Here is a 21569-nt window from a genome sequence, read left to right as displayed (position 1 = left end):
AAGTGGCCACCTGGTGGCGCCAGTGTGAAAGCTTACCATGATAATTGTTTCAATTACTTCAATTTCACGCCACAAAATTGAAAGCAAATCGACACCTGGCTATCATTGCAGAACAATACATCATCTTCAGGCGTCACGCTGTCGCCATCTCCTGGCCATTTAGTGAAATGACAGCCAAAAGGTCTGAGGAGCATAAAATGGGACATACACTCTATCACATACATGGGATGCCGTCCTGGCGACTTCCTCTTGCTGTCTGACCAAACCAAGAAATAGCAGCCTACAAGACACGTCACTTTCCCATCTTGTGACGCTTCCGAGGAAGAGTACAGGAAGTAGCTGAAACATGTAAAACAGGGATAATCTTCCCTGTCTGAACTGTTTTAAATAGTAAACCTATAGAAGAAACAATGCACCTTCACCAACGGTCGCAATGGAATAATAACTTCATAATATGCACACATTTTAACAGAATGTACGACGTACAGAGAACACAGCACACCTCGGATTGTCTGCATTAAGTACATTGCAACAACAAATCTCCCGTAGTGTAGGCTAGCTGATTTTGTCACTCAAAAGATTGTGATTAAGTTGTGTTTTGACTCACTGCAAAGTTTTATAGTAATTTGCACATGTTTAATTTACATTCATAACGTCTTACGCACATTTCATGAATTCTTTTTGTAACGTGCTCTGAGTCACTCGTGTTTTTGTGTTGTAGCACCACCTGCTGGCTGAACGGGAACATCAAGACAGGCTGAGAAGCGTCCGTACGCTGGTCAGTGTTGTTTTAATTCTTCGCACACGTTCAACAAGCACCACGTCGTAAAAGTAAGTTTTTTTTTCTTTTAGAATTTATCAAAACACTGCAAGTTGCATAAAAACAAAGGTAACAAGACTTTGACCAATTGTATACATTCAGTTGTCCCTCCCTGCATCACCTTTCTATGGCACAGAGAAGATTTGCAGCATGTCGTTTTAAAAGTACATCTTGACACCATCATGCATTGTGTTAATACACAAATGAGTCACATAAATTGATACAGTACGTTAACTTTAGTTTGTACCCATTGGGTATAAAAATAATTATTTGTACACATTTCCTTACTTGGAAATTGGCAGCAGTTTTTTCTAACCCACATTTTTCACATTGTCCAGATTTCCGAGTGAGACTAACCCTGAAGGATAGAAGAGCCCCTTCGTGTACTGGAATGGAATTAAAGTGTTTTCTTGGTAGTTTTCTGCTCTCATGTTTATCTGTGAAGTTGTCAAAATTATTCATAATTAACATGCCATTATGAAAAATGTATATAATAAATATTTATAAATAATCATCTTTTCCCATACTTTATTCCCCAAACCTATGTTCAGCAAGTTTAATTATTAATTTTAAGCTTTAAAATGTTGGTCTTTCATCTGATGTTCTGTGCGTGTCATGACATTTTTCAAATATAAAATATATGCTTTGGCTCAATAAAAGTCAGGAAACATTGCATTAGAGGCATTTCTCTGACTGACAGGAGCTCGGGGTGCTAAACATGCACGTGACCATCTCGCCTGTCCTGACATGCGTAGAAGCGGGCTGTCCCGGTGAGGCCTTCACTGAGTCCCCCTGCTGCTGTTTTGCATCCTCCTCTGCTTCATGTTCGCCTTCGGGCACAGCGCTCGCTTCCACGCTGAACGGGTGGAAATTGACCCGAGCTGTGTCGTAGTCCCACGCGTGTCTCATGGCGAAGTTGGTGAATGATGGCGTGTCCTTGGCAGCCACTTGCCGCCCCACGTCTTTCCGGCGTATGGATGCGTAGCTAGTGTCGTGTGTGTTGAAAGATGGAGGGGAGTCCTGCCCGACCCAGCCCATGTGGTCTCCGCTGCTCTCTTTCACACGGGTCATTGCTAGCTTCAGCTTCCGGCAGCCCTTCAGAAGCAGGTTCTTTCGGCACAGGATGTACACCCACGGGTCCAAAATGGGGTTGAAGGAGGCGAAGCGAATGGCCAGCAGATCGCTTCGGTAGTCAGGCTTCCCTCCGGCGGATATATAAGCAGGGTCATAAAGCTGATTCACAAAGATTCGCACCTGAGACATGGAAAGAAATACAGCTTAAGCAAGGTACACAAATACAGCTATATAGCATCTTAAGCTGTTCTGAAAATGGCACGTGGCGGTGGGTTGGATCCGATGTTGGTAATTTCGCAGACAAGTGCAGGCCGGTGGATCTGCGAGAGGGAAGCCTGCATGGCTATGGGAGTGGTCACAAATGACTTCAATCATGGCCAATCAAAGTGGCTACTTTTGAGTCTTTTTAAATGTGACATACTAGTCACACATTAGAGCAAAGCAAATCTGTCCCATGTAGTGGAGACCCTTGAAACATCCCAGCAAGAATGCCTATAAAATCCAGTTTGCTGTATTGATTTGCATGGACTTTGTTGTCAGGTCAGTCTTGGTTATCCTGTCAAAATTTAGCTGGCAGCAAAAGCTGTTTTTTTGTCTTCACTAGTATGAAAGTTAATAATTGAGGGGAACTAATTTCAATCAAAGAAGTGTTTCCCTTGTGTCAAGTCACATCGTTAAATTGTATTGAATATAAATGAGTAAAAATAATAATAATAATTTTATTCTTCTTCTTATCATTATTATTAGAGCGTCTGTAAGTGGACACTCTAATAATAATAATAATAATAATAATAACTATGATACAAATTAATTATTATTAAAATAATTCTTACTCTTTTTATAATGCAAAATGGGTGACCAAGGATCAGATACACTGCTACAGACTCCCACGTGCTACTTTTCTGAAAAGTAAATTGTTAAATATTTTTTTGAAATGCGCTGCTTCTTACCACGAGAGGAATGGAGCACACCAGGAAAACGCTAGTCATGAAAACGAGCAGCCAGAACATTTGGATCTCCGCTGCCGAGGACACCGACTGCAGCCGGGGGAAGCGTCTTCTTGAGCCGCCCTGCTCGCACACCTCGGCCCGGACTATCCCGGTCCTTTGGCTCATGCCCACCAGAGATTTGCACACGGCCAGGTTGCACAGCACAGTGACGGCGATGAGCAGCAGCATCACCCCGCCGTAGAGGAACGAATAGCAGGCACCCAGTGGATCCATCGCCCTCCAGTCTAGGAAGCACCAAGTTCCCGGGAAGTGTGTAACATGCCGACCGAAGCCGAAACTGGGCATGACGCACAGGACCATGTTGGCCAGGTAGACTATGAGGAGGGCGAAGCGCGCCATGGTCCTGTCTATGTGCTGCGAGTAGAAGTAGGCGTGATTTATGGCCAGGTATCTCTCCACGGCCATGGCGCACAGGATGGACATGCCGGCCGAGCCAAAGAAGAGCATGGAGAAGGAGAAGAAGTGACACAGAAGCGTTCCACCGGGCCACCGGTTTGCCACGTAGGTGGCAATCACCACCGGGCTGGTGAAGCACGTCCCCAGAAGGTCCGTGATGGCCATGCCGCACACCAGCGTGTAGAAGGTAGTCTCTTTCTGCTCCTTCTTGGAGACGCACAGCACCACGATGGCGATCACGTTCCCCAGGACGCCCACGGCGAACATGGTGGCCGAGGGGACCAGCGACCGGGATTCGAGTTTCAGCGTGGGGAACGCGCTGTGGTTGTGACCCAGGGAGAAAGCCGGCTCCGAACCGTTCGTGTCCAACGCTATGGTGTCGTTGATCATCATTTAGAAAACAACAACGAACAAAAAGCTAAACAGTTGTTACTTTTGTACTTGCAGCATGTCATCCCACAAATAATTGAAACAAATCCAGAAAAGAGCACCTGTTGCGACTTGCTGCTCACTTCAAGTGTTTTGATCCCGCATGGGGGTGCGCTTGTTTGCGCACACGCTCCAGTTCTGTGCGGGTATTTAAGCTCAGTGCTGATGTCAGGACTGACGTGCGTGTGGGCTGCCTGCATGCGAGCGCCACCCGTTCCCCGTGGATCTCATTTCTACAAACAGAGTCAAATCATTAGGCGCAAACCATTTATCACAAGGGGGAGCCATGGCTTGTATTGTTCACTCAATGAGGATAAATTACAACAATAAACACATGGGGGGGGGGGGGGGGGGGCGTGTATTGACCACAACATTGGAATAGACACACGAGCAGCTATCAAGGTTGTTCTGCTCTGAGGGGAAATTGTGATTTTCTTGGAATGTTGTAGATTTGAGTGTAGAGATTTAGAGAAAATAAGTGTTGTATAGTGAAATTTACATTTCCTAATTGAGATATTGATAGATGATCAGTTTCTTCATATCATTGAATATCTTTATTTATTATTGATAGAATTTAACCATAACATTAAAGGTTATTAGATCACATTTGACACCTGTGTAAGTTTTCTGCATTGTGAAATAAATTAAGTCAGCTCTAATTATAAAAGAAAATCCTGTCAATTATTTTATTTTATACCAGCGTTTTATTCAAGTCAAGTCAAGTTTATTTATATAGCCCTAAATCACAAGCAGTCTCAAAGGGCTTCACATACACAAAACAAATTGACAATTATTCTCAAAGCAACCCCTGATTATTGATTTGATGGGGTTGTATCATCATAAACGGAGGATTGTGAGTCATACAGGCAAGTCACTTAATTACTCATGGATAAAACCCAATTTTGCTTTCCAAAAGGCCTGGGAGGAATGTCTGGCAGCACCAAGGCCAGCGCCAAATGCTGTCTCGGTCTAAAAACCATTTGTCATCATTAAATGTTCATGACTTTTTTTTAATGTTTTGAAGAACTGAATATTGGTTTCAATTGAAATCCTTTGGAAAGACTAAATAATTTAAAACTAAATGTGTATACATGTATATAAAAGCTCTTCTATCTTATATACCGTTTGATCATTAAAACTGTGATGCTTCCCTGTTGGCCAACCTAACTAGCCAGGGTGTACTCTTTCTCTGTGTGTCCATTGCTGTAACATGAGGACTGGATGCAGTTAATGAGTGAGTGTAACACAGCATCAGGCGCACTACATCAGGGAAATGAGGCTTGGACTCTTATATTGTGTCCCCTTTGAGATCATGCAAAGAGAATAATGGCAAATGGGTGGTTGGGCGTATGTCTTATTTCAGTGCTCCATCCCCCACTTAAACTATCTGTTGCCATAGTGATTAACATTAGTGAAGAATGAGCAAACTGTATTTGTTTAGCATTTATTGAACTTGTGATTGCACATCCATTAAGATTATGTATTCACTTCCTTCCTGGGCAGCTAAAAATATTGACATTAGTGTAGTGACATCTTGTATTCTGCCTGAGTACACATCTTTTGAAAAATTTTTTTTTTAAATGACACTTTTTTATATATTTTACTTTAATGATTAGTCTCATCTTCCGATGAATTGTTCATTTTGGTAATGAGACTTGGCTGCATTTGTGGCGGCATACACATAAATGCACATATTTGCAATTTTCATCATCATCTTTTCCTAGACTTTTTATGCAATGCCTTAAAAGGCCACAATACAAGGACACATGCACGTCTGGTGCAATTTCTCCATAATGTAATCATCCGGAAGCAATTTTCATTACGGTAATGGTAAGCACAGAATAAATTCCACTTTAATGTAACAATTGTTATACACACAAATTAAAGACTATTTCCACATGTCAGAGAGGTTTATGTGTTGCTTCTGTGGTGCACGCCTTGGCCACAAGGGGTCAGTGTATTGCATGTATGTATATATTGTTCCATTCTTTAATATTATACCTGATAAAAACAAACAGTAATTAGAATATCAAAGCCAATTACAATTGCTAAAACAATTTTTGCCATGCTTTGTCCTTCAATGCACACTGTACTGCTCATTCTGGTGTCTCGCGGTACAACCACTCGTATATTGAAAAAGTCCTAAACCCCTTATGGTTGTGTCAGAAGAAACGTATCAATGCTCTTATGGACTTGTGAAACCTGTGCCAGATATGAAATTGCCACATCTCTCGTGTGTTCAATTTACACTGCGCCTGGACATAGAAATAGAGCACGCACACAAACACAAACACACACCTGGGAGTTAAAGACCTGTGAAAATCGCAATCAAATGTGTAGAAATGAAAGAATTTGTCATATGAAATGGAGGAAGGATCTGTCTGTGGTGGACGGTGGCGCTGGCGAAGGCTCTCCATCTCTGTCTGCCTAAGTGGATTCCTACTCAGCAATGACGGAGGAAGACGGGGTCGAGAGAATCCCTCCATGGAGTGTTTGTGAATTTGTGTCTGCCCACTCTGCTCTAATAACGCAGAGGCATCAGTAGCGCTGGTGGCCACATATAAACAATTAAGTCTCTCTCGCTATCTCTTTCTGCTCATACATCTGAGGGATTCACGTCCAACCTCAGCAAAGACCTAATGAGGAAAGCTTGGTCTTACGTGCATGAACGTCCATAGGGTTTCCCAATCAAATTTGGCTTCAATGTCATCTTAGAGTGCATAATTAAGAAGCAACTGTAATGGCGATAATCTTTCCCAAGCTCCTCTTACACACATTCAACATGTCGTCTTTGCAAAGGGTGGGGAGGGGCAGATATTAAAAGCAAAAACAGTCCGTAGTGAGCATATTTGGATTATATGCGCACATCTAATTACAATTAGCAAACTAGTAATTTGCCGTGTGGCATGTGACAGGTTTGTAATCAAATTGTCACAAGGCTTTTATATTTAGCAGGAAGTTGACGTGATGCAATTAATATTATTATAATTCACACATTACATACAAGTAATTGTTATAACCTAAAAAAAACACAAAACAAAAAGCTTTACAGATAGTTAACATAAGCAAAATGTCAAAGACACACACATCTGACATCCAGATTTGATTTAGTACAATAACAGGCAAGAGTTATGGAAAAACGAATTCAGTAATTACTTAAATGTCACACTAACATACATGTAAAAATAATTTCAATATATTAAATTATGCACTTACCCGTAGCTCAGTGGTTTTTACACCACAGCCTGAAGGTTTACAAATGTTTATTTATTCATTCATTGTTCTCAATTGGTCTCAGTTTGTAAGGCTTACTACTTGGATCATGCAGGTCAGATGTCATAATATGACTCCAATTATCAAACAGCAAGTCAAATTTATTATCTGGGGCTGGCTGGCTGATTAGATTAGATGTGTCACAGCTCAATGTGGGTGTCTTGAATTCGCTGGTGATGCTGAAAAACTCTGACGTCGTCGAATAACCCACTAGCGCGATGACGTCATCATCTAGTGATTTTTATATGTTGCCTTCCTAGAGTTGACACCGTAATCATCCTGCTCCTTCTACCGCAGTCTGCCAAGCTCTTTACCACGAGTGGAGGCTCATTTACCATCTCCCCCCCCTCCCATCTCATTCATCTGACGCTGTCTTTTCATCCTCTGCAAACCTTTTGTTTCCCCACTAATGTCACCAATTTCTTCTGAAAGCCTGCAAGACATCTCGTTTTGCGATCAGTCTTATGCTGGCTACTTAGAGCAGAGTTGTCAGTTAATCTGCACGATTGTATACGTGCCTCAGGGAAAAAGGCATTAATTTTAGAATACGAGTCTCTATACTGCATTTTCGCAGTTGTGTGCCATGCAGCTGCAGGATATTAGACGTTTCTATCATGTAAAGCGCAGAGTAAATGAACCACATTGATGCCAACACAGCCAATCTGTGTGAATGAGATTTCGAAGATCAGATGCGACGTTCGCTGTCTCAAATATCATTATGGACATCATTTATTTCCAATGTGGTCATACAACTAAGAGGGTATACTGTGCCCCTTTGGAACATGATGTCGAGGTCGAATGTGTTCACATTTTTACTGTGGTAATGACTAAATAATACTAAAATAAGATTTTTTTTTTTTTACATTCTCATAATCATATGGTTATCAAATTATGTGCTCAAGCCCAGGGACACCAGAGACCATTTAGGGTTTGCAAAAAAAATTAAAAATAAATTCTATAAAAAATATTTTCTCGTGTAATAAAGTACATACAAGACTCACATATGGGGACCAAGGTAATAAATGAGTTATTACATTTTGCTCAATTTGTCCAAATTGTGGAGCTGGGTTATGTTTGTCATGCTAGCAAGCCTGCGCGCTGAATCCTAACCCGAAACCAGCCAGTCCAATTTAGAGAATTTTGAAAGCTTAATATTGTCACGAATCGCAGTGGAAATGGAGCAGGGCGACCAAGTGCAGCTTGGACCAGGGTTTATTGCAGGAACTCAAAAGACAGACTCGGCAAACTGACGTGACTTAACTAACAGGACTGACCGAACAAGACGTGGAACAAAAAGACAGGAACCAAACAAACCTCGTGACAGTGACACATGCATCGTCGACAATGCTCCGACGAGGAGTGACACACAAACAGAACTTAAATACAACACAGGTAACAAGAGGCAGGTGAGTATGATTACACTAATCATGGGCACACAGGAAGGGAGGGGCGAGCACACAGACACACAGAGACGATGACAATCTACACACAACAAAACTGGGGACGAGACATGACAAATATTATGAGAATAATGTTCGATTCACGTCATATAACTTTCTTCCCTTGTTAAAGTTGAACACAAATAAATAATCTGCAAAGGGCCTGCGGAACCAAAACAATGAGAACCACTGACTTATTAGTTTGTGCAGAAGAAATAGCCTGAGGGTGCCTGGGAGTTGAATTTCTTCATAATTACACAATGTTTGCAAATATTCTTTTTTCTCTAGATAACATTTAAACCGTTTTGTGCTGGCACCACAAACTATATTACTAGTGGTCGAGGCAACAACAAATTGTTTCCTTATTGTTTCCTATATAGGCTAATTAGTTTTACTTTAATGTCAAAATTATGACATCATTGCTTTAATGTGTGTTTTTGTATGTTGGCAATTAAGGAGTGTAGAGCACTACAAAACACTTAATTGTGGAGCCCATATAAAGGAAGTCTTAATAAAGGCGAATTAGTCAGTGGGTCTTGTGTTAAATTAAAGACAGTCAGCAGCAGCTTATTCCCCATATGTAATATTAATATGACACTAAGAAGTAATAATGTCATCTTCTTTCCCTTGGTGGGATCCTCAAATAATATTAGTCACCTATGCTGAATTACTGTATGCTATTGTGTTGCCCACTTGTTTCTCTTCCAGGATTAGTTAGACACAATCCAAATTTGTTGAATTTCGAGCTAGCGAGAGGAATAAATCACATTATGCCCTGGATGGCTGCTACGAGACTGAATGGCATGAATAAAAATTTAAAAAGAGTGGGATGCATATAGGATTGCACTTCATGAAGAGTAGGTGGCAAAGGCACATCATATTTCACTGGGTCTAATGAAAAGTTATTTTACGCAAGAAGGAGCAAACTGCTTAATGGCAAGACAAGACACGTTAATGCACGGAGGGTTTAAACTTGAATCCTGATGAGGGTGAAACTGTGTGGGAGGTCGGCAGTAAAAGATCCACCCATGACCAACATCGGGCCATAAAATAAAAATCACCTAGCCCGAAAGACTTGTATGAGAACACATGTAGGAGGAGAGAATACCTTCCCTGTAGCACCGTTTTCTTTTGCATGTCCTCTGGTCTAGAATGTTCAACAATAATATTTTAGCATATTAAAAACTATCCTACAAAAAGCCACACCAAATCATTATATGTGAATGTTGCCTCACCATATACAAGAGAGATAATGTTAAGATCGAGGTTAGTCACACTGGACCTGGGGTTGGGGCTATCAAAACCCCTTTATTTGCTGATTTTGAAACAAACTAAAATAGCGCCCTCTAACGGCCCATTTAACAGAATGTCCATACGGCCCACTCCGGCCTGGCCTTGCCAAAATTACATGACAGAATGGTTTGTTTACCAGTGTGACGTTAGTTTCTTCCTAGACTTAAAGACACAGTTCATGAGTTTGTGAGGGTATGAAAGTCACTTCCTAATTGGATTGTGTAATGAAGAGTATTTTCCCTTGCTAAACCGAGTGAGTCTGCAGAGCTGTGAACTGCCATGAGGCAACTAATTAACTAATGAACTGATGTGAATAAAAACATAAAATGACAGGCAGACTGCTGCTTTGTCATTCTGTCTGCTCATACTGATTTGGAGTGGCATCTCACATATTAAATATAAATTTTTTGAGAGCTTAGGGCTTATTATTTCAGCTGATGGAGCGTTTTACATGAAAATGTCACAATGCAAGACTTGACTTGTGGATGACAGCTCATGTTTATAAGAACAAATGGAACCACAACGGCATAATAACATTCATTTTAATGTTGTGTGGAGACTGAGTAGCACATTGTTTATAATGGTGCATGCAATGCTAGCCTAATACACACAAAGCATGTGTCAGATGGTCTCTCAAACATCTGAATTTTTTAGAACCCCTTTTCAATATTTGATTTTTATGAGTCGAGTCCGTAAAGCCTGTTGGAATTGTGATTCATTCTCCTTGCCATTTCTTGGTGTACCTCACTAAAATGGAGAAAATATGACATTAAAGTCATGTTCGTCTAGCAGACTCCCTAATCAAGTAAAATATTTAGAAGGTCAATGCATATGTACATGACACGTCACTACCTTTCCAAATCTGAAATGAAATAGAGCTGAATAGTCTCTCTCTTGCCATCTTCTTATTTCTTGTGAAAAGCTGCTTGTTGATCCAGCAGTGTCTCATGGCTTTTCTCTCCTCCTACACACATACGAAGCCTCAATAGCAGCCTGACTCACTTTCATTGTATCTACTTAGGTGTCTTCCAAAGCTTATTCAACTCATGTTGTCGTCAATGCAGTATAATAGGTTTCTCTTTTGGGGTGGTAACTTAGCATCTCATTCCTCATGCTATGATGGTCTACCAAATCATTTGCTCCCCTTCAACGAAATAGCATAAAGGTGCAATTAGGTTGATGCTTCTTTCTCCAGTGTCACTGATGGTGAGTCAGGCGACCTTTTATTATACTCTGGAAGTTATGAGCTGATATTTCTGCCGACATTGTTACATCTTCTGGGTGCTGTTTCGGATGAACCCAATTTAGACTGCTTGTAAGACGTTTGGCTTGCAAGCAAGGTTTTTTTTGTGCACACAAATGACACTAGCGAGGCCAAGCGCCAATGAGTTGAATATGCAAATGCTGTTTTGAGACTTCAGTCAAGAAACACCAATTTGGAAAATGTAAAGACGCTTTATAGTCAGGTTATTTTAGCATTGTGATTAGAAATAGGATCTACAAAACGAAATCAAGAAACTGTCCATTTATTTATTTCATGTTGAGGCAATTGTGTTGGCGAGTTTGTACAGTAAGTGTGCATTGTGAGTCATGCTCAGCTACGCGCAACCAGTCACCTCTTCCTCTGAGCAAACTGAAGAAACTGACGTTTTTGGCTTGAGGGCAGCATGGTGTTATATAAAGGTTAAATTGCATTTGAGAAGTGTGTCGTCTTCACCACCGAAGATATAACTCCTATTTCAAGACGAGATGTCCTCAGTTCATAAAGGTTTTATTCTTACAACAACACCTTATAACAGCAAGCAGCAGTGCCACGTGTATCATTTGGAACAGAATCAATATTTATCCAATAACAAGACAAAAACATAACAAATGTTAATGATATGCGCCATACTCACCAGAGATGCGATTGTGTTAATGCTTGCAGATTACTACAAACGTTTGGCTACTCAAAGTTGCACTGACCTACCACCAATCACACGACAGAAAAATGCTGATGTCATCAAGGGCCAGTGCTGTGCTCATTTAAAATCTGATTCAGTAAAAAAAAAAAAACCAGTCCCATTTTTCATATGGTTTAGGTTACGTAGGCCAGCACTATTGATTCTGAAGGTCTTGGGCTGATTAGATTGTCATGGCAACACAGAGACTAAAATTTGATTAGACAAATAAATCTAACATCCGCATATATTTCCTGGTAGCAGTCCAGAGAAATACCAAGAAATGAGGAAAATAGCCTTCTGTAAATAAATTGATAAAAATGCCTGAGTTTAGGTTGGGAATGAAGGTTAGTGCTTCTGCTAGTGTTTAGGCTAGTAAAGTATAGCACCGGGTGGACTCTTATTTTCTTTTGTCTTAGAGACAGTACAGATACAGTAATTAGCGATCCGACTGGCATGATATTGTCCACCTTTTAGGATCTGCTGCAGTGTAAATAGTCAATGTGCATGTGGGTGGAGTGTGTGTAATTTATTTATTTTTTTATTGAAATGCTAGTCACATTCTTATGGCTGGAGCTCTAATTGAACTGCAAGATACTGTCAGACGTTCAAGGTCAACATTCTGGCATATGAATCGTTATTGTGATTCGAATGCGACGTTAAAGCTGACGTAAAAGCATTATTCACACTGATGCCACAGAGGCACCAGAATATATTATATCCCACTAATGATTAGAGTGGTGGAAATAAAGTGAAACGTGCAGATATGGCTCCTATGTCATTAGAATAATAAAGACCATCCCACTCTCTCAGCAATAATGAAAAGGTGTTTGCATGCATGTTGCTGCCGACTGCAATAGATAGTGTGAGCACAAAGTAATAAGAAAGAAAGCCAACTCCAGGATCTCTATTCGTAAGCAGTTGTTAAATTGTATTTGTACATTTACATCTAATGATGCTGGGGGGCTGCTTACTTGGAACACATGCAGAGTATTAAAGTTATGAGTCAGAGGTAGAAATGTCACGTGCTGTTTTGGGTGATAGTGTGGGGGGGGGGGGTGCTTACTTGGAACACATGCAGAGTATTAAAGTTATGATTCAGAGGTAGAAATGTCACGTGCTGTTTTGGGTGATAGTGCCCATTGTTCAACAGTGTACTGTTTACTATAAATGCACCATCAGTACACAGTCATCAACTTAAAACCAACTGGTGGTACAACATTGTAATTGTAAATGGAGGTTTTCCAGGAATGGCTAACACGCTGATTAAGCTAGAGTTGTATATTTTTGTCATTATAGACTCATGGTAATAATTTTTGGAATGATAATGTTAGATTTACTGAGCAATTTGAAGTTGGAATCATTTAATTTGGTTAAAAAATGAGGAAGAAAGAGAATATAACTATAACATACTATATATATAACACTTCGTGGTGTTTCCAAGATATTTTCAATGAGCTTTTTGACTTTGGAATGGAATATGTGTGTCCATTCGATTCAACGTGAAAATCCCAAAATGAAAAAAACAAAAAAATACCTTTTGTGGCTATTTCCGTAAACACGGGGATTTTGTGACGTAATAATCGTGCCGTCAACAATTGGTCGGCCAAGTCACGCGGTGTCGTCTCGCATTTTCATTGGCTATATATTTAAATCACCTCCCGCTGATTGGCTTACACCCCCCATATCTGATTGGCTCAGTGCGCCACGCTGAGAATTTGAAATCGGCGTTTCGCGAATTTAGCAGAGGAAAGCCTCGGATGAGTGGACAACCTGCAGGTAAAACCTTTTTTATTTAACCCACATCTACAACTGTATTTTTTAACATTACGTTTTGTTGTTGCATTGACGTCCTGGATGAAGCACGACCGCCGCGTCGTCATGTAAGATTACATACTTTGTACATGGGAAAGTGCACACCTTTGTAAATACAAACGTTGAATAGAATACAGTACGTGCATGACTAAAATACAGAAAACCATTTTAGAAAAAATATTATTTTGTTAACAAATACAAGGGGTTAGGATGAGATCAACATTATAAAGGACGTTTAAAATGCATGGCGATATTCGTTTCAGAAGTTGCAGCGTTTTATCCAGGTCAACATTATTTTGCACTTCTATCGAATAATCAAGTATTCAGAAAATATATTTATATATAGTTTTATTTCTTTAAAGAAAGTGTCTGCAATGTCTGGAGGAGAGGACAGCGGGGCTCAGCTACAGTGTTGCGTGACGACAGAGCACCTGAACGCCTCAGGACAGACCACCCGGAGGCAGGTTATTCGCAAAGCCTCTGTTCTTCTGGGACGCAACGAGTTCCAGGAGCTCATCCTCCGGGTGCACGATGGGAAAATACCGCAAAATTATCCGCTGAAGGACTTCAAACTGTTCACCAAGTTCGCCCGCGATGGAAAGTGCACTGTCAAACTGATCCCTGAAAACATCCAGGTGCTCATCTCCAACTGCCCCACTGACCAGCTTGGCATCTTCCTGAGGACTCTGAGCATCAAACACCAGGCCGGGCTGTCCAGCAAAACTCTGAGCGGGCGGGAGAAGCTCAAAGCTGGCCTGCCCCGCAGCTTTGAGGCCATCAGCCCACTTCAGCAAAAAGACATTCAGAAGATCAATGAGCTTCGAAACAAAGTGTCAGCCAAAGGCCTTTCGGACCGCACTAATAGGCTCACTGGTGTGGGACAACAAGTCAAAAGGCCAAGGAGTGACTGTAACTTTAGCCCCGTGAGTACACGTTTTTCAGTATCTTGTGCCCTGAGGCCAGAGCTGACATTGTCCATCATTATGTGCCCTGCAGGCTCGCCACAATTTTTGAAAAGTAGTTAGAATTTATAAAACTCAATCAAATGATGACTCGGAAGATTATGGCCCTGTAAAGCAAATTACCAATACTACCCCTGGCTCGGGTTGTGAATGTCGCATGACCAGTCCAACTCAGAAAACAAGTGAGCCAAAATTGGTAGTTACCGGAGCAATTGTGTTTTCATTTTCAGTAGACAACAAATGAGCATCACGGCCAAGAAGGACATTTTGCGGAAAAGAATGTCCCTCTTGTCAGAACATGCGTGTAAACACTATTCTTAAATTTTCAACAATGAATTAATGTTTTTTTTTTACTGTCTAAGCTGGTGAGATGTGAGCTCAGTTTTTCTTCTGATTACTTTAGGTGAAAGCCAACCCCAGCAAAAAACCCATCCTATCCCTTCCTACTCGTAAGCTGAACAAAGAACAGTCTGCTGTCCTCAGTGCTGTACTGAGTGGAAAGAACGTTTTCTTCACAGGCAGTGCTGGTATGAATAAGTCCGGCTTTACATGTACATGCTTCCTCTCATATCCTGCAAACATGCTTCTTAAGTTAATTGACGACTTCAAATTTCTCATCGTGCGAATATGTGCACAGGCAGAGTGACACCAGTATTTCGCCTGAAATGAAAATACTTGCTGATAAGATCCATTCCATAATGCATTCAGGTACGGGGAAGTCTTTCCTACTGAAGAGAATAATTGGGTCACTTCCTCCAAAGAGCACCTTTGCCACCGCCAGCACTGGAGTGGCTGCATGTCACATTGGAGGAACAACACTACATAACTTTGCAGGTTAGAGCCCGAGTTTCATCTTTCTGATGACATCATCCTGTTGTTATAATTGTGAGCGAGAGCCACCAAAACTGCTCCTCATTGCCTAGAGATGCTACAAAATGGCGGCAGAGCACTGTTATTGGATTAGACAAAAAGCTGCACTGTTTGACAATCAATGTCCTTTTGGAGTGTCTTACTTCCACCCAGATCTTTATTTTCAATCAATTGTCTTCACACTGCCATTCTAATTTGTTGTCCATTTCTGTGCCCCTCTTACCCACCTCATCTACCACCCCCGCACTTCTGATGTGCATCCAGGTATTGGCTCTGGCTCAGCCCCACTGGAGCAGTGTATCGAGGTGGCTCAGAGGCCCGGGGTGCTCCGGCACTGGACCAACTGTCAACACCTCGTCATTGATGAGATCTCCATGGTCGACGCTACTTTCTTTGACAAGCTCGAATCTGTAGCCAGGTAAGATCCATAGCTCTAAATTAACAATGATGTGTGATATCCTATTTAAAAAAAATGTGTTAGAATCCACAAAAGATTTCCTCTCTATCTGCACACACAGGTCAGTGAGGAGGTCCACTGAACCTTTTGGGGGTATCCAGCTGATTATTTCTGGCGATTTCTTTCAGCTGCCTCCTATCTCTAAGGGAAAGGAAAAGGCAAAGTTTTGTTTCCAGGTACAGTGATGTTGTTGTTAAGACGTTTGAAAGTTGCACCATATGTATTAGCTGAAGCACCATCACGTTTTAAGGGAGCTGTGTGTAATTGTATAAATACACATACAATTCGAATGAAACAGTTTTGAAATAGGGTTTATGTCACAGACTTCTGATTTGAAGCACTGATATGACACCATGCCCATGAAAACTGACTTTTCTTCATTAGGCCAGATGTTGGCGTAAAGTCATCCAGGTCAACTTGGAGCTAACGGAGGTGCTGCGACAAACAGATCAGACCTTCATCTCCCTCCTCCAGGCAGTAAGGGTGGGAAGGTAAATTTGTAATCGAATCCCTCTCCCAATGGGTTCCAATACGAAAATATATCCTTGGCCGAATGACTTGATCAACTTCACACAGGGCGACAGAGGAGGTCACAAATAAATTAGTTGAGAGCGCCTACCGCCAGATCGACAGGGATGGTATCCTAGCAACCAGACTGTGCACGCACAAGGATGATGTGGAGCTCACCAATGACAACAAACTACAGCAGCTGCCAGGTATGTCTCCTTTGCTCTCGCTTACTCACATCTGTCGCACCTTTTTGATGTTTTTTTGTTGAAAATTGGCAAAAGCGTGATGCCTTTCGAAACTCATGCCATGGAAGTAAAACTAAATAAAAACTACATAACTTGGCCTTGAAGTCCACTAACTTAATGACATTATATATTATACGACTATCGAAGCCATTCACGGCCCGATGTCTCGTCATTAAGGACAAACTCTTCAATCAAATCAACACATCTAATTAATTATGTGGTCATGGCGTAATTATGATAAAAAAAACCTCTAGTTCTTTACAATCTATTTAGTTTTCATGTATATAGTGTGCTATTAATTTTAACAGCAAAACATCGCATTTTTTGTTGTTGCTGGAACAGATTAATGGTATATTCATTCATCCCAATATGGAAAGATGATTTGAGATACGAATTATTAGCATCATCATGCAAGTAATTAATCTTGTATCTTAAGGCACTGTATGCAAAATTTTGTGTGTGTTTGGTGAGTTTGGCTTTTTTAGAGCAGCATTTATAAGCTTTCTTGTTCATCAGGATCAACGCGAGTGTTTGAGGCTGTAGACAGCGACCCGGCCTTGGTGAGGATGATAGATGCGCACAGCCCTGTCAGCAGACTGCTTCATCTTAAAGTGGGAGCTCAAGTGTGTATTAATTTGACTTGCTCTCAATTATCAACACGCCAGCCGATAATTATAATGGATAGTTCATGTCAGGTTGTTGTTTTAATGTTGTCATGGTTGTCTTCATCGTCTAGGTCATGCTGACAAAGAACCTGGATGTGACTCGAGGTCTGGTGAACGGAGCCCGAGGGGTTGTGGCGGCGTTTGAGCCTGGAATACACGGTTAGAACACATTTATTTTATTATTGCAAGCTTAGCTGAGAACATTCAAAGGTAATCTTCTAAATGTCTTTGAGAAAATGTTTCCCCCGTCTCACGCTTTTGTGTTTTTTTGTTAAAGGTGACTGATTCTTTTTTTTCTTTTTTCTGACTTCTCCCAAAATTTGTGTGAAAAGTTTTTAAATCCACCCACACATTGAAAATGTTCTAAAACTTAAAAAGCACTAAACCACAAATTTTTCTTAGGCCAGTCTTTGAGTCAACTTACAGTTTTAAACCGTTCATTTGAGAAAACGCTGATTCATCCTTTTTTTTCAGGACTCCCACATGTGCGCTTCCTGTGTGGCGTCACTGAAGTGGTGAAGCATGAACGCTGGGTGTTTAAATACGGGGGCGGGACGCACTTGAGCCGACAGCAGCTGCCACTCAAATTAGCCTGGGCCATTTCCATCCACAAGAGCCAGGTGGGCTACAAGTTTATACACAGATGATGGAGGAATGACCTCATTTTCCTTTGATGGATTAGATTGTGCAATTTTACAATTTGCTTTTCTCCCGACTCCCTTGATGCACAGCTACTTAAATGATTTAATTTACCGCCCCCCCCAAATAAATGATATACATTTTTCCTGTCTCTAAGCCAGTCTGCAAAGAGATTGTTTTGATTGCAGTGTCCTTGCTGACCTGAACGTAATCACTTTGATTCAAGGTCGAGATGTTTCTCATACATCAGTGGCATAAATCTGAATCCAACGTCATGTCTGCCTGTCAAAAGAGTCCAAATTGTAACAAGTGCAAAATCACTGGTGACGGTATCCCAAATGAAAATGAATCTAGTTATGATCCACTGACTGAATGGTCGCAAAAAGATGAATCACTGCAGATTACAACAGGACATAAAAGTTTGTTGTCGCCCTCAGGATTTCAGGGTTGTAAACTCGGCCTTGAACTTCTCATGCATCCTTTCCCAAAAATGGGCTAAAAATGAGACATTGCCATCCAAGAGCGTCTGGAAAGAGAAACGGATGACTTGTCCTTGACGTCAAAAATGTTCACCCGTCCAGGGTGCTATAAATTGAACAGATTTCCTTGCCTACAATAATTCAATCAATCCACCTCAAATATTTTCACAGTATATAATAGTAGTAGTGTTTCCTTATTACTATTCTGTGTGCCCACGAGTGAGCCTTCACAAATCATTCTGCTGTCTCAATGGCACGTTCCAATATCCTGGCCTCAGACTGCAGTACAATTGGTATGAAATAAAAAAAGAGAAAGAAACAACCCTCAATGTAATTGAGTTCATTTGTCACTACCTCCATGTCAGCAATGTTTAATCTACAGCAGAGAAAGCAAGGCAAAGCATACAAGTATCCCTTCAGAGGAAATGAGATAAGTGGGGAGTGGTGATCCGAAGAAGACATGTTGACAGGGCCACCCAATCGACAATTGAATTAAAAATCCACTTAATGAGTGTTTCTTTCGTTCATTTCAGGGGATGACGTTGGACTGCGTGGAAATATCTCTGGCACGTGTGTTTGAGAGCGGCCAGGCTTACGTGGCTTTGTCTCGGGCTCGGAGTTTGGAGGGTCTGAAGGTTATGGACTTTGATCCCCGTGTGGTCAGAGCAGACCCAAATGTTCTTAGCTTTTACAAGAAGCTGAGGATGGAGAGGTTGATGATGCAGGTGGGTTAAGAAAGTCATTTTTATTTTTCCCCCCAGCTTTTCCATTTACTGTTAATGAGCTCACTTTACAGGGACTTAAATGTTTGAAACAGACACAGGAATTACATTTGATTGAAATTAAACTGAAAAAAAACCCTCATTTAATTTCTGTGCCCACAGACTACCATTGATGACTATGTTGATAGCAAAGAGAACATCTGGTGAGAATAATTCTGCACCATCTGCACGTTTTCGCATTATTAAATTCGTAATACACTTGCCCGAATCCACCACCAGAGATACTTGGAGTCACACTGCCATCATGTGTTCAGTAGTGTAATGTTTTTGAAACCTTGACGTTTTATTTATTGTGATTTTTCCATCAAATAAAGTTTTTACTTAGTAACTTTTTGTCTGAGATCTTAACATTTTCGTTTTATTCAGAATTCTCACCCCTCCTCCTCTCTTTTCTGTGCAAATTAACAAGGTGGCTGGCAGTGAAATGGTAACCAAAGAGAATTTTTATTTATCATACCGGTCCAAATGGAACAAAACACAACCACAATTCTGCATGAGCAGAAATGCCGGTTCTTTTTCTATATGAACTGACGACAATGAAGTTCGGAAATCTTGACTCCGTAAAAGCAGGGCTTACTCTATGTACAAAAAGCCTCACACAATATATGCAATGTACATAGTGGAAAGTCATGGTGGGATTGTCATACAATATGTATTAATATAGAATACCAATTTGCAAGTATGCTTCTCCTTATGTTACAATCAACAGTGATCACACAGATGCAGGTGGTTGCTGGATAGATCATTTCACGTTGTGGAACAGTTTGTGGGCTACCTGCATAGAAAAAGTGAATAAGAGACATTAGGACACACAGAATGATTTCGGTATGTTCTCTGCGTGTGTCACACGTACACAGTGATCACGTGCATGAAGGAAGTCAAAGAGCTCTTCTGTGCACTCTTCTGTGGTTTGGGATTTGGAGTTGACCCGGGTCTCGCAGAGCTCCAGACGCTCCTTATAGTGTGTGCAGTGTTCTGTCTCCGCACACTTAGCACGGATATTTTCTAAGGGGTCCTAGAGGGGACAAAAAAAAGTGTATGAATACAATTCAATACAATGATAACTTGTAAGTATCCTGATATCCCATTTGATTGATTGGATAAAAAAATAATTTGCAATCGTAAATGCAACAAATTATTTAGATCAACTTCATCATTTTCTAAACTAAAAGCAGTTTTTTACATATGTCTTTGAGTTAAACCAATGGTTCTTAACCTGGGTTCGATCATACCCTAGGGGTTCGGTGAGTCGGTCTCAGGGGTTCGGCAGAGCCTCCACTGCGGCGGTCCGAACATACCTGATTTATTGTGTAAATTCGTGATGACGCATATCTGAACTGGTCTCGCAAAGGCAACAGCAGAAGTCACACTGATCTGCAGGTATGTCATTTGTTTTGAGTTCATGCATTGCCCTGTTTTTTTTTGCTTTGAACATGGTGATGTTCATGCACGGCTCATTTTGTGCACCAGTAATAAACATGTCTTGAATTTGAAGAAAAAAAAAATCACTTAAGAGGGGTTTGGTGAATGCGCATGATGCTGGTGGGGTTTGGTACCTCCAACAAGGTTAAGAACCACTGAGTTAAACAATGGCGTAAATGATTAATTGATTATTACAGTGAGTAATTGCGTACTAATTTGATCATCGATTGATTGTTGATTGATCGATTAAATTTTGACACCGCAGCATTTTTCCAGTCCTAAAAATGTGCAACTATATAATCACATGCGACATGATTCTAGAAAATGACTTTTCAGGGTCTCACGGTGATTTTTAGAAAATACCCTAAAATGTTTGTGTGCGTTTATCGGTGAATAATAAAAAAAATCCTAAAATGGTGAGTAGTAATCACGAAAGAAGCTTGTGTGTAGAGAAGAGTCCCATCGTGATACATAAAAAGATAGTATGAATGAAACAGAACATACCACCAGGTCTTCCTCCTCTTCTTCCTCCTCTTCTTCCTCTTCAGGGGCATCCTCCTCCTGGGAATTAAAAGTGTTTAAGAAATGCATTAGAATATTTGTAAGATACATTTAAAGCAGGAGCAAACAAATTACATTAAAATGTTAAAAATAAAAAGGGCGATTTGGGTAGCTGGCAGTGCCCCGAAAATAATAGTCTACAACAAAATAAACAATATACACATTTAGATTGTCGTCTAATGTTTCATCTATTTACGTTTGTGCTGTGAGAACAATTAAACCTAACACCACCCTTGTGAATGAACGTGTAATGTAGGTTGAGTCATAAACCCATATTTGGAGCAACTCTACAGGCATAAATTCTAATTTATTTCTTTACCTCGTCTTCGGGGTCACCATTAGTGAGCATTTTTCTTTCGAACACCATGACTACTGCCCTGAAATTGTCCAGAAACGTGCCAGAGAAAACTCTAGACCTTGAGCGCCTGATTAAGCAGCTACTGTCACTCGAGGACAGAAGGGTCGGTCACTCACAGGAAATGTGGAAA

General features: G+C 40.8%; 3 protein-coding genes across 7 annotated transcripts; 1 reads left to right on the top strand and 2 right to left on the bottom strand.

Moving 5' to 3' along the window:
• Window positions 1–621: 621 nt before the first annotated feature.
• On the bottom strand, window positions 622–3838 carry ptger4c (prostaglandin E receptor 4 (subtype EP4) c). Its single transcript, XM_037275394.1, has 2 exons — window positions 2845–3838; window positions 622–2074 (listed from the first exon to the last, which is right to left on the bottom strand). The coding sequence occupies exons 1-2, from the start codon at window positions 3691–3693 to the stop codon at window positions 1496–1498; spliced, it is 1428 nt and encodes a 475-aa protein (XP_037131289.1). The 5' UTR covers window positions 3694–3838; the 3' UTR covers window positions 622–1495.
• Window positions 750–19782, top strand: pif1 (PIF1 5'-to-3' DNA helicase homolog (S. cerevisiae)). 4 transcript variants are annotated; one of them, XM_037275362.1, is made up of 13 exons: window positions 750–831; window positions 13852–14412; window positions 14855–14978; window positions 15160–15285; window positions 15586–15739; window positions 15840–15954; window positions 16163–16269; window positions 16355–16494; window positions 17050–17156; window positions 17270–17357; window positions 17673–17818; window positions 18850–19041; window positions 19201–19782. In XM_037275362.1, exons 2-13 carry the CDS (start codon window positions 13864–13866, stop codon window positions 19243–19245), a joined length of 1893 nt encoding a protein of 630 aa, XP_037131257.1. In that variant the 5' UTR covers window positions 750–831; window positions 13852–13863; the 3' UTR covers window positions 19246–19782. The 4 variants fall into 4 exon arrangements, with proteins under 4 accessions (XP_037131257.1, XP_037131254.1, XP_037131256.1 ...); XM_037275359.1 differs by lacking the exon at window positions 750–831 and adding an exon at window positions 13346–13453 and having other exon boundaries at window positions 13817–14412; XM_037275361.1 differs by lacking the exon at window positions 750–831 and adding an exon at window positions 13378–13557 and having other exon boundaries at window positions 13856–14412.
• Window positions 19522–21558, bottom strand: LOC119136743 (cytochrome b-c1 complex subunit 6, mitochondrial-like). 2 transcript variants are annotated; one of them, XM_037275450.1, is made up of 4 exons: window positions 21401–21558; window positions 21025–21081; window positions 19952–20113; window positions 19522–19873 (listed from the first exon to the last, which is right to left on the bottom strand). In XM_037275450.1, the coding sequence occupies exons 1-4, from the start codon at window positions 21446–21448 to the stop codon at window positions 19841–19843; spliced, it is 300 nt and encodes a 99-aa protein (XP_037131345.1). In that variant the 5' UTR covers window positions 21449–21558; the 3' UTR covers window positions 19522–19840. The 2 variants fall into 2 exon arrangements, with proteins under 2 accessions (XP_037131345.1, XP_037131346.1); XM_037275451.1 differs by having other exon boundaries at window positions 21025–21051.
• Between the last annotated feature and the right edge of the window lie 11 nt (window positions 21559–21569).

Source organism: Syngnathus acus, chromosome 17, assembly GCF_901709675.1.
Source record: "Syngnathus acus chromosome 17, fSynAcu1.2, whole genome shotgun sequence".
Lineage (NCBI taxonomy): Eukaryota > Metazoa > Chordata > Actinopteri > Syngnathiformes > Syngnathidae > Syngnathus > Syngnathus acus.
Note: the sequence above shows the minus strand (reverse complement) of the source record. Positions and strands in the feature narration are given on the sequence as shown.